The sequence below is a fragment of the Rhagoletis pomonella genome, unplaced genomic scaffold (assembly GCF_013731165.1).
Source record: "Rhagoletis pomonella isolate Grant_MI unplaced genomic scaffold, Rhpom_1.0 Rhpom_scaffold_00007, whole genome shotgun sequence".
In the NCBI taxonomy this organism is placed as follows: domain Eukaryota; kingdom Metazoa; phylum Arthropoda; class Insecta; order Diptera; family Tephritidae; genus Rhagoletis; species Rhagoletis pomonella.
This window is the reverse complement of record NW_023458561.1, coordinates 23,648,605-23,664,815: the sequence shown is the minus strand read 5'-3', so window position 1 is coordinate 23,664,815 and position 16,211 is coordinate 23,648,605. Positions and strand designations below refer to the sequence as shown.

Below are 16,211 nucleotides of genomic sequence, written 5' to 3'. Positions count from 1 at the left end.
AAAAGCAATCGGGTGTTGTGGCCAACATGTTCGTCTTGAGCTCAGTCGATAACGAACAATACTTCTGCTCGTATACAGAGAACGATGCAAAACGGGTTTGGTTAGATGATCGAGTATACACGAAAATCATGCACCCGCTGCAGATGTCTGATAGGTATATACACTTTCATACATATATATTATGCACATACATATTTACGTTGCATTTTATTATTGAGGAAAATGTTGCGGCGTAATTTTTGCCCATCAAATGCTCTAGTGGCTAGCCAATAGATGGCGACCAGACAGATTGTGGCAGTTAATTTTACAATTCTTATTTACATTCATTGTAAATTAGGCATCTGCAAAAAAAAACAAAAACAAAAAACAAGTGATCAAAAAGAAAGAGTGAGGAGAGAAATGAAAAGGGTTTGTCGCAATATTGCGCCGACTGCTTATGTAAACAAAAGCAAATTATTGTTGAAGTATGTATTTTTATTAAAAATATTTTCTCGCGACAGTTTGTACTCATACACATCTGTGTATGCAGGTATGTAATTCGAGTGCGCCGTGATTGTAAGTATTGCTACGCGTGCACTTGAATTATTATCAAATTCGCAAAGTGGAAAGCTACAATTTACCTAGCGTCTCGTGTAGATAAGATAAACTAAAGGAGGAGGTAGCAGCGCTGCTAACGTTGACGCCGATAGCGTCGACAGCAAATCATTATGAAATAGCTTTTAAATTTACCTTGACAAAAAAATTTCTTCTGTTTTAAAAGTAGCGATCATTTTTTTTACGGTAACAAATATGTATATGGGGGCTAAAACGGCAATATGAGAAAATCTCACGAGTTGTTTTTTTAGTGTCACTCCTTTCTCTCGTCGGAAAAGAAAACGCTGAAGCACTCTTTTGCATTTATTTCAATCAATGGAGTTCCAGAAACAAGTCTTAAAACGTTTATTTAGTCGATAAAGTTTGTAATTTGTAATTTTTGATATTTAACGTTTTTTGAAGAAATTATTATATACAATCAGCATCTAAAATTTTAATACCCTGACGTTTTGGCGATTTTATTTATTTATATTTTCTATACCAAATTTTTCTTATTTTTTTTTTAACATACATAGTTCCATGATACAAAAAAGAAGGTAGTTTCAATAAACAACTTTTTGATTAAAAAGCAGATTTTTGACAATTGCTCAATTGTAAAAAAATCGAAGCGGCGTTACCCAATTGTAAGTTTTTTGGTGTGGGAGATTTTATATCCTAAATTTGGGATTATAAAGAAAATAGTTGTATTCATATATACCTTTTAAGAATAATCAATATCTTGTCTTAAAAACGTTTAAATTTAACATAAAATTCGATACCAACTTGCCAAATCATTATTTTAATATTAATAGAATTTTAGTGAACATATTTTAAAATTTTTTTAGTGTCCTCATGTCATCTCATTATTTCACAATGTAGTTTTCTATATCGGATACGATGATTCTGATGTAATTCAGACACTGAAATTACACATTTCGTAATACAATATTGTCTTTGTCCATTTGACAGCAAATGGAATTTACTTTAGGACCCATGGGCCTAAAATTTTTCCAGCAACACATATTGTTTTCACATGAAATTTTAACACACCCAAAATTGAAGTATAAAATAAATAGATACAAATAAATTTTCAATCAAACTGATTTGTGTAGTCCAAGGGCGTCTTTAGTAAATGTTTGGAGGCTGTTTTAATATATCCTATCTTATTATATATTTCTTAGCTTTTCTACATTCTGAGAAGTTGAGAGAATGAAGTCTAATATTCTTTTTGGGTCAACTATGATGTTTGATTTCATTTTTTGCAATCATTAGTTCATTTCGCTTGAGGAGTCGCAATGCTCATACCGGCTGTACCGATTTTTTGGAAATTTCGGACACAAATTTTCCAAGAATGGTTATAGGCTAAAACAAACCCGATATCTAAAGGGCGTGTGGAACCTCCCATACAAATCGAATTTTTCATAGTGCATATCTCTGGAATTATTTGTGGTAGAGTCCCGGAACTTTGTTTGGATATATGTATGGATTTATTGGAAAATGCGGCGTGCCACCGTAGAACTTGGAATAGAGGTAAAAAGAGGTATGAGGTATGAAAAATGAGGGTATATGAAAACGATCTCGAAGCCATTGAAAGCTAGCGGTATAAGCCAAATAAACTAAAATTCTTGTGGCGCGACACCTTCTGGAAAGTAACAGGATCACAGGGTGTATCCCGAGAACCATTTTAAGCTAAACCTTCAGGGATTACATTCTCGCCAAGACCCATAGGCATATGCTGAAATTGCGTCGCAAGTTTTATGATCGGCTTAGGTAAGGTTTAACCACTTAACCCCCTTTGTTTTCGTCGCTATTGAATTCTATAAACTGTCAGCTTTCACACAATTTAAAATGTACATGTAAGAACAAAATATTTTTAAATCGACAAAAAATTAATAAGAAAATTTGAAGGATTTTAGATATTGGGTATGGTAGCACGAAATGTCACAATCTGCTTAATTGTCAGGTTGTTAATATGGCGACGAAAAAGTGACAATGGAACTACCTTGTTTTTTTGTATCATGCATAGTTCATTCAAGAGAAAACAACGCGCCTGCCATTCTCAAACTAATAGTAGGCATTTATTTATTAAGGCTGCGTTTCACCAGATTCATTTAAGTGAAAATTACTTTAATTTTCGAAATTTCAATTGTTTGCATACGGATAACTTAGAGACTTCAAAATGTTTAGTTCGTATGCACTATTTATCTCTGCGTACGATGAGACCTCATGGGAAATAACTATTTACCGCCTGGGCGTCTTTTTTGGCGGGCAGACATGCATACAGTTTTGATATTTTTTGATAATTTGTAATATTTTTCAGAATATAAATTTTTTGAACGTTGGCGTGTCAAATGAAAGCTTTTGGGTCTTTCTGATTGGCCGGAGCAGAAAGCTTTCTGATACAACTCTGCGCTGAACTGGTTTTCAAACGAGTTAAGTGATTTAACTGGTTGAATTTTCCAACAACAATTGCATGCGATTTAACTTGTTTATGAACATGTTTTGTTTATTTAACTGGTTCAAGCCCATTTAACATGTTTAGCCCGTCAATTTGAACGTAGTATTGAATAAAGAACTCATTGAAACTCAAAATAATTTAAATGAGAATTAAATAAAAAAATAAATTAAAGTTAATTTCCACTTAAATGAGTTTAGAGAAACGCAGCCTACGCTAGGAATATTAGGCGTGTATTGTTGCAAAGAGTGCTGTACAGATGAGTTTTCTCTATAATATCGGTTGATTTCTTAGCTGCTGCAATGTCATTCTTAAAACGAATAAGAATTTTTTAAACTGAAAAAAAAACTTATTCGATTCTTTTACGAAATTTCGGAAGAAAATCGGTTGAGCAGTGAAAATAATGCTGCTATGTGAAGAGTTTCTTGTAGAATTTTTTCAGAATTTTATGTATTTTTCGTACAGAAATTTCTTTACGAGTTCTTGTCAAGCACTTCATATAATATTGATTTATTTTGGAACGAATTTCCGTCATCCCTTGTCAAGTTTGGGGTTTGCAGACAAACCGGTTTCGGCGTTGTGTCATCTTCAGTGTCATTTTTCGTTCTCCTTCAATTTTATTTTTGTGTAAAAAAATCGTTATAGAAGTGAGATACTCTTAAAGATTTCGTTAAGAATTCGGCAACTTTGGTTTACATGGTAGGTACAATTTTTATTTTATTTTTATTTTTTTGGTGAGAGAGATGCACCTTAATATGCTTATACATACGTATAGGGTATGGCGTATGATCACCAGCAGATAAATCGAATAGAGCTTATGTATTGACCAAAATTTATAAGATCGGAAATTTTTTGTACATTAGAGGCCCTTAAGCTAAGGGCCTGTGAACAAAATGTCAAATCCTTTATTCTGTCAGCTTCTCCCATTTCTTGTAGCTAATCCATCAAAGTAACATGACTCATTATTGTGTGATCGCACTTTCAGAATTCCTATGGCCGTCCTGATGAAGTAATCGCCGCAGAAACGTTGGCAAATCACATCCGCTGCAACAATTCCTTCGTACAAGCGGTGTTCCAGGCACAATTCCGCTCGTCGCTCACTTGCCCACGCTGTAAAAAACAATCCAACACATTTGATCCGTTCCATTGCATTTCGGTGCAGTTGCCACAGTTGATGCAACAGACAGTTTTCGTAACTGTGGTATATCTGCAACGAGAACCGCGACAAATAAAGATCGGTATAAGCGTGCCCACTGGTTCGCCCATTGTCGCCTTACGCGACCAATTACAAACAGATACTGGCATTCAGGGCAAAAGCATGGTGCTAGTTGATATAAACAAAGAAGGATTTACGCGCGTCTTCTACGACTCACAACCAGTAGCTACATTAAGTGGTATCGAATCGATTTATTGTATCGAAGTACCCGAAATAAAGAACGCGCCAGCAACGGTATCATCGAAAACAGTTGCATCCGAGGAGAAGGAGAAGAAGAAGGAGGACATAATTGGCACCACCAATGCTAATTCCAAAACTAGTGGCGCGGCAACGAATTCTATCACAAATTCAACAGAGGCCAACAAGATATGTGCATCTGGCAAAACTACCGATACTAATGCCAATGCCAATTCCAATGCAGCTGGCCCCAAGGTCACAAATACTCCATCCACTGCCAGCACTACAACGGAGCTAATTTTACTGGTCGCGAATGTGCGCAAGCGGAAAGTAGCTGTTGAAGGTGATGAAGCAGCGAAAGTCAACGGTCCTGTCTATACTGTAGAACGGTTTGGCATGCCATTTAGCTTGCTAGCAGCACGAGATTGTTCTTATGCCGATTTACAAAAACTACTTTTATGCGAAATGGCGTCATTGCTAAAACCTGAAGTTTTCTCGAATGCAAAGCCACTCAGTGATATGTTTCAAATGCGTCTCCAGGATCCATCTGCAGATCCAGACACATACCTGCAGAATGTTGAGCACCCGCTTCTAACGGAGATGGTCGATTTAGCATTATCAGTACTCTCGGCGGAGGCTGGACCACCACATATAAAACTTTTGCTCGAGTGGTCTGAGCCCGAAAAACATTTTGCGGATCTCAGTGATAAGGTAGTGGAAGACGAAAGTGTACCGCGTTTAAGCAACGATGGCAAATCGAAGACGGCAAACGACACTGCAGTACTTACTTTAGAGCAATGTCTTGAGCACTACACCAAAGCTGAAACATTGAGTGCCGAGGATGCCTGGCGCTGCCCACACTGTCAGCAATATCTGCCGGTTGTGAAGACGCTAGGTCTATGGTCGCTTCCTGACATATTGGTGGTGCATTTCAAGCGTTTCCGTCAGCACCACGAGAAGGGCGCAAATGCGGCAAAACTTACCACTATGGTAAAATTCCCGTTAAATGCATTCGATATGTCACCGCATTTGGCGCGCGGCGATGAAGAGGAGGAAGGACCGCGCACAACGCTCAGTGTGACTGCTGCTTTGGACATGGGGCCGCATAGTCGCCCAAGTCCATGGAAAAAGACACGTTCAGGAGACTCCCGATCATCCACGCTTAGCTCACGAGATAACAGGGAGACGCGTTATGATTTGTACGCTGTGTGCTACCATCAAGGGGATACGCTCGAGACGGGTCACTACACTGCCGCATGTAAGAACCCCTACGATAGGCAGTGGTACAAATTCGACGATCAAAGGGTTTCCAAGGTACCCAACGAATCAATCGAAGAAGAGATAATTAATAATGAGGCTTACATGTTATTTTACCAACGTCGCACCGGGGATGCAACTGAATGCTCCGGTTCGAGTTCGAATTCTGGCGATCACTGGGTCTCGCGAATTGCACCGCCTCCAATGGCAGTGGTTGAGAAGATAATCGCCACCGAGGAGAAACTCGTTGAAGAAGATATATCCGAGGATCGTAAGGAAGTTGTTATTGTCGCTTCAGCTCCAGCGATTGACACAACACCTGGAAAAGCTGACGAAAAATCCGTGGATATACCAAAATTGAAGGAACCTGTACATGAAGTGGACGCAGTTGTCAATGGTAAGTCTAAATTCTGAAAATGCTTTAAACCCTTTCCTAACACATTTTTATCTACAGAAAATACAGAAACGGCTCCAATGGTTGTGGACATTGAAAAGATTTCAGTCGATATTGAAACGCTAGACTTTGTTGATGCGGACGCTGTCGCTATTGACGTTGAGGTTAATGCTGATTGCAAGAAGGAAATTGTTAATAGCATCGCTAAATCCCTTAAAGAAGAATTTATGGCCAGTAGCGTTGGCGACAATCAGATCTTCGTTATGGACGAAGACTGTCAATCTGAAGAAAGTCAAACACAAACAAAAATACCACAATCCGTGAACAGCGCAACATCTGTTACCAAATTACAATCGTCACCCGTATCGACTTCCAGGGCGATGGCAGTATCGACGACGACGACGACTGAGGCGACGCTGATACCAGCTTGTGCGACACCATCAAAAGCACCTGCTAGCACCTCAGCAAATAGAGTATTAACAGTATTAACCAATGGCTATGCTATAGATAACTCCACATTGCCAAATCGGGGGCCAATGAGCCTTGTGCATGCCGAAATAATTGGTAAACCCAACACTCCGGGCACGAGTCTCATTCCCATGTCTGCAATTCCAGTCGGTATTAATGGTAGCCGCATTAGAAATTCCTCAACTTCCTCCTCCAGTTCATCGCTGTCGTCACATTCTTCGCCACACTCGCTAGCCGCGTCCATACATGGCGCTTCGACATTACAAAACAAGTTTAATGGATTCACAGCCACTTCGGGCACAGCGAGCAGCAACTACAAGGAAGTATTACTCTCTAGCAGCCTAAAGAGTAATAGTAGCAGTATTATTAGCGCTGCAGTGGCAGCGCATACAGCACACGAACTCCACTTATCGCGTCATCAGCCATGGCATGGTAGTCGTTCGAGTGTCTCAGCACTGGAGAGTGGAACTCAAGCTAACAATCATCAGCACGTGCATGGCCTCAATCTAAGGCATTCGTTCTCCACCAGTTCAAATTGTAAATTACGCGAATGTAGCGAAACGTTATCGTCAATGTTGCGTAATTCTACTAATACATGCAGCAAAGACACTTTGATATTTATCGATCAGCAGAACCACCATCATCATCACAGCTTAATCGAAGACGATGACGATTCGTTCATGGGCAGCCGATCACTTTGGGTATGATAATTTATAACATTAATAAACTGTGTATATACTATACATATATATGCTAACATTTTAAACATTCATTTACTCCAGATTTCCCCGGTAACGCCACACAAACTTATAACGGTCTCACCCAAAAACTGAGGTGTCGCTCCTTAGTGAACTTCAATAAGAATTATAACAATTGATAATACAAATATACAGCAATTCGGGAATGAATAAGAGGATTAACGGTAGAAGCTAAGCATCATTGGCGTTTTCGCTATTGACTTTATGTAAAACGCAATTGAACGATTTACCAAGGAAGCGATTCCTTTTAAATTTAAGAAAATTGTGACCAAATTTATATAAATAAATGTACGTGTATGTATGTATTTGATATGTATGTATGCATGTTGCATTCTGTAGGCAATTGCAGTCTTTAGGTGACATTTAGTTACGTACAAAAAAGTGTCGATATTTATGTATACGACACTTAATATCCGCTAAGAGGCAAACAGATATTAAATGATATAGCAATAGCAATTTACAAATCATTATAAATAGATTAATACCAGTGAATGTAGTTTGAATGCACAGATGAATAAATTATTGTAAAAATACATGTTAACTACGGGCTTAAGTGAAATTGAAAAGTTATCAGAAGTTGGCTTATTGATTGTTGCTACATTTTACATAGTTTGGTCAGAAGCAGGAGTTGTGCAAATATAATGACAGTTTGATATAAATATATATATATATATATATATATATATATGAAATTATCTAAACAGGTAGATAGGTACGACCACGTTGTGGTGAATTATGTTTTGGTGTGCTCATCTACAAATATATGCATAACGTGGGAAACTCTGAAATACGATATTTGTATGTATGTAAACATGTGATCATGTTAATCATGTATTAATATAAAAATACGATTATATTTACAACTGTAACATTAATTAGTGCTGTAAGTAACTATTATTCAAATATCGTTTTAAATTATTATTTTGTATAGCCGGGTTCAAGAGTATTGCAACATTTTTTATAACTGAAGAGTGCGAAGATAGTCCAATGTTCGCTTTGCTTATTTTATAGATGCAGCGACAGCAGTAGGAAATATCTCTTTTCTTGTTAACTGTTGAAACGGCATAAAACATTCCTCATAAACCTGTACGGAATAGTACTGGAAAGACAATCAATCGGCCCTATCACCAATTCCATGTGAATAAATCTTTCCCATAATTTTACATGGAAAACAAAAGCAAATTGGGAAAAATTGTTTTTGTGTTGTTTTATAATTATTTTTGGGAATATTTGTTGACGTGAAATTCGCGATAGTGCCGAATGCTTTGCCGAATATGTGAATAAAAATTCAACTTGAGTTTCGGCTCAGTTTTCGGAAAACTGCTTAACTCAAGCAACAGCAACTTGCTAGTGCTTGTGGATGTGCTTGGTACGTTTTACCCAAGTCGGTCTCGTATCGTAAAACCGGTCCTCATGATTTATCCGAGTCAATTAATGCATTTCCAACAGAATGAATTATAAGCTACAGTCGGTTCTGCATAACCGGAACGACTCATATTAGCATATGTACTACATATATGTCTGGCCAAGAACCGTCAATTCAGCAAAAAAATAAAATTAAAATAAACTTTTGGCGCTTAGTCTTTTGCCAAGAATTTGTCCCACCTTCTTCTCCAACTTGTCCGTCTTGATGTTGAAACACAAAAAAAGGGACCTAAGTTTAACGCCGCCTCCGAACGACAAATGGTATTAATGGGAAGCCTTTTCAGGACAGAAATATGCTCGGAGGATTGTCATTGCCTTTAACTGCGCGACTATCGGTCACTTCAGCAACATTCCGCAAATTGGGGGAGTTTGCATGTTGTTACAACAGTGACAACATTAGTGCGAAATATTTCTCTGGAACCCATCTCTCAAAATTCCTAATTTTTAATTTTTTTTTTCTAATTTTGGAAAAGCCTGTATACACACTTTTTCTTATTTTTTGCATTAAAATCAATTATAGATTAATATTTATCTAATATACATTTTATTACTATTACTCTTATACATATGCAGGTATATATGTTTGGATCGCGGTGTCCATAGGCACCAAAAAAAGTTTTTTTCAACGGTGAAAAATTAATAGTATCGCAATGCCAGCTTGCACATTGATCTAATTATTTTAATACACTCATGCATTGTTTAGCAGTCGCAATGCATTTTTATGTGCAACGTGTTTTTATGTTTTAATTTTATATTCAATAACTAAAATTAGCCTCATTTACTTTAGCTTTAGATTTTACGCAAAATGACGCAAAATAATTGCAATACTGTTTGTACGAACGAAACGAAATACTGTTTAATTATTAAATAATTATATTTCAGAAGATTTATTGATACAAACCTACATACATATGTCTATGTATACGTAACTTAGCACCTTGCAATAAGCTAAAAACCAAATGTAATACTTCAAAGTAGATTTTAATTAAAATCAATTATATAAAAGAAGCATATGCCTAAGTATATTAAATAAACATAAAAAAAATTTAAGACTTTGACTAAACTTTGTTTATAACATGGGAGAAAATAATTAATATTAATGTATTCATACAATATATACCTTTATTTATCTGAAAAAGTAAAAGTTGTTGAAAATGAAAATATCTATTGAAGGTAAGATGAATTCGAAATAAAAATTAAATTAAAAGCCAAATCGTAAAAGTATTTTATATAGTATAGGCGTGCATAAATAAAAAAAAATAGGGCAAGCCTAGTGAATTCTCATTGTGCTATGTTGTTGTTGTAGCAGCATACAAATTCCCCAAAGACTTTTTGGGGAGTGTTGCTGGAGTGACAGTCCTTGGCCAGATATAAATCTGGGTCGTTCCGGTTACGTAGACCCGACTGTCGTGGGAACGTCTCATTGTGCTATCTTATCATTCAGTTACTATAAAAAAAAAACTACGTAGCATAATTCGTAGTTAACACGAATATTTGGAAACCTTAAGTGTAAACTCGTTTCAACAATGTAAAGTAAGTATAAGAAGCATTGAGTAGAGATTGAAATAGCTCCAACGAAATAGGATGAATATGTCCCACCATTATCTGGAAAGCACAAGAAAATGAAATAGGTACATGAGTATGCACATGGCAGTAGCACATTGCAGGCAAACAAAAAAAAAGTTCACCTATTTCACAATTTTAATATATGTATTCGTACGTGCTATTGTAATTTACAATGATTTTGATTTTTCGAGTTTAAACAGTAAAAATTAACGATAACAATATTTGAGTTTTATTTTTTTGCTCAAAGGAAATTATTATTACTTGATTTTTATTTTTTCGATAAAAAATAATATAATTTTATTTTTTCGCTCAAAGATATGTAATACATAATTATTATTGAGTTTTATTTTTTCAATTGAGAATAATGATTATCCAAAAACTCTAAAGCTATACCAGCGTGATTTTCGACGTGGTAGAGATACTCCCATAAAAGGAATAAGTCACAAAATTTTCAGGTCAAAATTTTAGTTGGTTGGGTCTGTATGACCTTTTAAATTTTATAAATAATCATTATTTTTTAGTGGAAAAATAAAACTAAATAATAATTATTATCTTTGAGCGAAATAATAAAAATCATAAAATAATTATTACTTCTGATCGAAAATATAAAAATCAAATAATAATTATTTCCGTTAAGTGAAAAAATAAAACGCAATAATAATTATTATTTTTAAGCGAAAAAATAAAAATCATAAAATAATGACGAAATGATCATTTAAATTATGTTACGCATAATGATTACCGTCCCTGAAAATACTTTGAACTCAGGGGGCAAACTTTTTTTCGCTACGGTCTAATGTATATACATACATATGTACATACATATCATCGATGCCTTTGCAAAACCGCCCATCGAGCAATTGCAAAACCGCCAAGGGTTACCAAGCCTCATTTTTACCACAACTGCAATTTAGGCGGTTCTGCAACTGGTCGATGGGCGGTTTTGCAAAGGCATCGTCGATATGTATGTGCATAAGAGAGAAATTAAATATGTATGTATGTTCTTCATTCGTACCGCTGGCGGCTTCTGAGCTCGCAGTATCATCAAGAGAATATGCTTCTGCACCGCTATTGGAAATGTAAACCATTCAGTATCGTAAGCAGCAGCAGCGATGGCAAGATTCTATGATTGCAAAGAAATGAAAATTGGTAAGATTTTTCAGTGTAAAAATATTTTTGGTAAATCGAATAGAGATGAAGTAGGGTTAAGAATTGCATAATATAATCTGGGATGTCATTGAACCAATTTTAGTCCAATTTTTCGACAATTTTGCCACTGAATTCGGATAAGTACGAACACATTTTTATTGTCATTCAATTTTAGTATAAATAAATCAAGTTTGAAATATCCAGGACTTACCGTTGATTTTTGGCAATTGTTTTTTTTTTTTTTTTTGGAAAAAAGTAACATCGTCTAATCATGCTAAAAATCAACGATATTTTGCAGCCACTTAAACTTGACCTTTATTTAATGAGCACCAAAATTTAATGGACTACAAAACTGCATACCAAAAATTTTTCCAAAAAGTCTGAGAAAAAGTTTGAAAATTTGTTGAAATTGGTCGAACTTTTATAAATTTTGAATTATGTTCATATTTTTTGTTAGAGATGAGCTACACTTTTATAAAAGAAATTATAATTTACATTAAATAAACAAAAGAAAAACTTGTTAAAATGTCGCGTGCCTATTTATATTTTCGCCACCGTGCATACTACGTTCGTAGCGATACGGATTTAGTGATCGCATTTTCGAAGATTTCGCGAAAATCGGACATTTTTATTTGAACATTAAAGTTGGTTGTATTTTTTGTTTAAAAATTTAAATTGTGTAGGTTATTACTTATATATAGGTATAGGTTACACTACATATAAGTTTTGCGAGAATTTCACAGTGAATGCTGGAAGACTACCCTCATTTGACGAGAACATTTTGTAACCGATTTTATAATGAACAGTGAACACCTCAAATGAAAAAAACTTTAAATTGTTCGCACTTTATTATTCGAACTCTTGGGCAACTATGGAGAGAAGTTTCTTTGCGTCTGTACTTAATTTTTTTAATTTAAAAAAGTGTGTGCAAATTTGTTCATATCTTTATATTAACTAAATACCTGTTCCCGAAGTTCATTTGCATACCAATATAAGGACAAAATTTGTGCAAATATCATTGTAATATAAGCACAAACAATAACCGTCTGAGCTGTTGAGTCCACCTGCAACAAAATTTTGATGAAATAAGTAATTTTCTTGATATTTATGAATTGGTTTAAAATTAAACTAATACTTACAATAATTAATAAGAAAAGCAGCGCACACAAAAGAGTACCAAAAGCAAGAAATTCCAAAAGAAAAATGTAGGTTGTCAAATTATTCACTCGACCGATGTAGCTGCATTGTGATATACATATAGCATTTGTGTGTATGTTAGACCGGGTCAATTTCGATAGGAGATTTTTCCGACTATGCGCGTATTGCACAGAAGAACTTTACGCATAATTCTAAGAAGTGTCGAAAAGGAGTGCTTTTACATTTTGTATAAAAATATGCTATAAGGAGTTTTCTTAAAACTTCCACCAGAGGGTGCAACAGTGAAAATTTTCATATTTCCTTTGAAACCAATTCTCGCAATTTGGCAAACTCCAAATTGATTTAAGACCCATGGCTTCTTCGGCAAATTTGCTTAGAATTACACGTAGAATCATATTACGCTATACGCGCATAGTCAAACAAAAAAATGACCCGCCCTAATATATGTATGTATACGTATGTGTATAGACATAAATGAACACTATTAGAAAAGAATTTAATATAAAAATTTCACTTTACTCACTTTATAATGTTTAGCTGATATTGAATACATTCCTTAACATTTTTGTGAATCAACCCATCAATATGCCGCACACGATGCAAAGTTTTCAAACGAAATTGCAAAGCTTTGCACATCACAATACTAAACATAATCAGAGCCACTATCAGACTTGTATAAGGGATGTACATGCAACAGCCCATGGGTGTGATTATCATCTGATAAATGTACCAAAACTCGTAGAAAGGACTCTTGTACTCGTTAATGCCTGGAATCATGCTACCAAAAGGTAAAACTATTGACAAGTGAAAAAATAAATTAGTGGAAAACAAGCTCTGAAATATGGACACAACAAAGTGCAAACCTCTTTCGGTAGTAAAGAGTGGATAGAAAGCAAACCCAAAACAGGTTAGAAGTCCAAGAAAGAGATTACCGCGCGCCATATATTTTCCAGTCGAGTTGACCTCGGTAAGTAGATCTTGTATGTAGGAATCCTTTGTTTTCTGAGAAAATATAAAATAAAAGAAGATAATTGTTTTTAGCTCTGTGTACTATAAATTACCTAAATTTGTTTATTTTTTTTTTCTATAATGTTTTATTTAATGTAATTCAGTGCTCCTGAAGCAACTTTATGTGTATCAATATATAAGGATGTGGGAACAGATTTTCTTTCTTGTATTTACATTATAAATATTAAGGAAAAACGAATATGGGCGGGTCTTTATTAGAGCAACAGAAGCCAAATCAATAATTTTTAATTTTTTGTCAGTCTGTCTGTAAGTTTGTACGCACATCACTCAAAAAGTAATACATGGAATTGAATGCAGTTACCACCGATGTATTGCTTGAGGTCTAATTTAAGATATGGTCTCCATTTTACAGCAGGAAAATACCATATTGAAAAAGTGGGCGTGGCGCCACCTATACATACTAAATGAGAGCAGTAGTGGCCTAACCCAAAAAAAAAAATTGTTTGCACCTACCTACCGGCATATTTATAATAGTCTCAAATTTTAAAGTAGAAGTATTGCGCGTATTGCTTATTTTTCACATTTACAGCTGCTTAGCGTACTATAAAAAAAAATAATTGTGGCTTAGGCCACTTCTGCTCTCATGGCCTCATGATTCAATAACACAAGGTTAGATAATTATTGACAGCTGCGGTTTGACACTCCCTTACAAAAGGTCGCATTTACGAAGGACAGAGAAAGGGCAAGACTGCAATCCCTTGTTGCGAAAATGGTAGTAGAAAAGTACGTAAAGTAGGCAATTAGTAGTAAAATTCCTTTTGTAAATTCTAATGTATTTGCAGGAAATCTGGACTTTTAAATGAAATGTTGAACGTAATATTGATATATCTACGTGAATTACGTAATTTATGTGCTATTTAGCTGTACAAAAACTGCAAAATGACTCAAAATTAAAATAAGACTACTATGAGATTGATGTAAACATCCAATGCTTATGTTTTCATCAGTTAAATATCATATGCATATACAAATAAACATATTGCACAAAAGCTTATACTTTTATTTCACACCAAAGCTATACTGTTTCCATGTAAATTTGCAAAGAAGCAACACGGTGCCACTGCTAAGGGAGCGGTGCGAGAGAGACAACCGTCAGTTTATCGAACCTTGTATTATTGAATCGTGTCATGGCCTCATATCTGAAAGTATTGCTGAAGTATGTATGTGAAATCAGGCTCATTAGAATACTGAGGGTTATTGGAAAAATGGGAGTGACATCTATTGTATATAAACATATTACTGTTATTTTTTACTAATATTGTAAATGTGAAAGTTTATATGTTTGGTTGTTTGTTACTCAATCACGCAAAAACGGCTAAACGGATTGAAATGAAATTTGGCACGTAGATGGCTTACTGGTTGGATTAACATATATATATTTTTTCGGTAGCTGCACCAGGGACTAACTAACCTATTCCGATTTGTTTGACATTACACGTTATGTGTTACAGATATAATCCGCGGTTGCTAATGCGAATGCGAATATTCGCAACAACATATATGACCAGCATGGAAACACCGGAAATATTTCAGAACAATCACTCAACTAAAGCAATTAATTAAAAACTAAATCAACTTCGATTAATCGTAGGTCGAATTTGTTTGTTTTTTTTTTTAGACGTAACAACAATTTTTGCATTATTCTATTAAACAATACTTAAAATTTGGCGATTTTGTAGCGCGAACCATTTAAACAGCCATGCCCAGCGCTGGCCGAACTCCACAAGAGAGTGCAAAACATATATACATATCGCACACCAAGATCTAAAGTGCGATCAACGAAAAAAAAAATTTTGGCCGATTTTTTTGGATAAATCAATTCATAGGACTTGCATCCAATTAATGGAGATATTTTAATTTTTATACACATCACCCTAAAAACTACTGTTATACCTGTTTTTGTATTATGTAATTGCGTTGAATCTATACGAAGTACAAGCAGTTAAATTTCCCTCTCTGAACTTTGAGTTAACTCACTTTAAATCTAGGTGTGCGATATGTAGTACTTTCATCCAAAAAAAGCACTTTACCTTTAGGTCATAGTAAAATTTTTCTAGATCACTCAACAGCCGTTCGTACTTCTCCCGATCGTACAGCAACAAATAAGCCCTCAATAACGTATTGAACCAAAGCACCAGCATATAGGAGTTCCTAATTATGGCGTCGATACCTTCGCTAGTGTGAAACATATAGTAGAGTTGAGTGAAAACTAAAAACGTTGTCATCGATAAGCAAACATAACGGCGCCAGGTGTGTTCGTAAATCAGTGACCAGAAGCGCAGAATGCGTACACTCATATAGATCATTTGCAGATCGTCAAACATATCGTCACTCTTTTCTCGACCAAACGATGAACTAACGCGAATCAACATTTGAACTGTTGCCGCGGTGGGCTTTTTTTCATTTTTATACAAAAATTGGTAAACATGCTTTTTTAAGAATTGATGTACATATGTACATACATACATATGTTTGTAATTACAAATGAGCAATCGACCTTGTAAGGATAATTTCGAATTCACACAAATAAGTTGAAACATGAGTCCAATTATCCACAATGCATTGCACTTAAAAGTTGCATACGTA

The 16,211-nt window shown here is 35.2% G+C and overlaps 2 protein-coding genes across 3 annotated transcripts in view; one reads left to right on the top strand and one right to left on the bottom strand.

The window, feature by feature from the left end:
• Window positions 1-16,211, top strand: part of LOC118742480 (ubiquitin carboxyl-terminal hydrolase 31-like) — a 78,439-nt gene that overhangs the window by 48,404 nt on the left and 13,824 nt on the right. The window contains exons 5-7 of one of the 2 annotated variants that reach the window (XM_036474591.1): window positions 4,014-6,075; window positions 6,133-7,241; window positions 7,323-9,771. The exons of the other annotated variant lie outside the window; for it this stretch is intronic. Of the exons in view, the coding sequence (XP_036330484.1) occupies window positions 4,014-6,075; window positions 6,133-7,241; window positions 7,323-7,373 (3,222 nt within the window). The 3' untranslated portion in view covers window positions 7,374-9,771. Of the gene's footprint in view, window positions 1-4,013; window positions 6,076-6,132; window positions 7,242-7,322; window positions 9,772-16,211 lie in introns of those variants that run through there. 2 annotated transcript variants of the gene reach the window in all.
• LOC118742483 (odorant receptor 49b) lies at window positions 10,204-15,949 on the bottom strand. The gene is made up of 7 exons (XM_036474599.1): window positions 15,656-15,949; window positions 13,460-13,598; window positions 13,120-13,390; window positions 12,578-12,677; window positions 12,401-12,502; window positions 11,305-11,412; window positions 10,204-10,328 (listed from the first exon to the last, which is right to left on the bottom strand). Exons 1-7 carry the CDS (start codon window positions 15,947-15,949, stop codon window positions 10,227-10,229), a joined length of 1,116 nt encoding a protein of 371 aa, XP_036330492.1. The 3' UTR covers window positions 10,204-10,226.

What these genes read in the sequence shown, in the direction of transcription:
- LOC118742483 (XM_036474599.1), bottom strand. Translation starts at nt 15,949, where the DNA reads ATGTTTGACGATCTGCAAATGATCTATATGAGTGTACGCATTCTGCGC. An exon ending in ACTCTTTACTACCGAAAGAG is followed by an intron (nt 13,391 to 13,459) that starts GTTTGCACTTTG and finishes ACTTGTCAATAG; the next exon opens with TTTTACCTTTTGGTAGCATG. An exon ending in TGCTTTTCTTATTAATTATT is followed by an intron (nt 12,503 to 12,577) that starts GTAAGTATTAGT and finishes ATTTTGTTGCAG; the next exon opens with GTGGACTCAACAGCTCAGAC.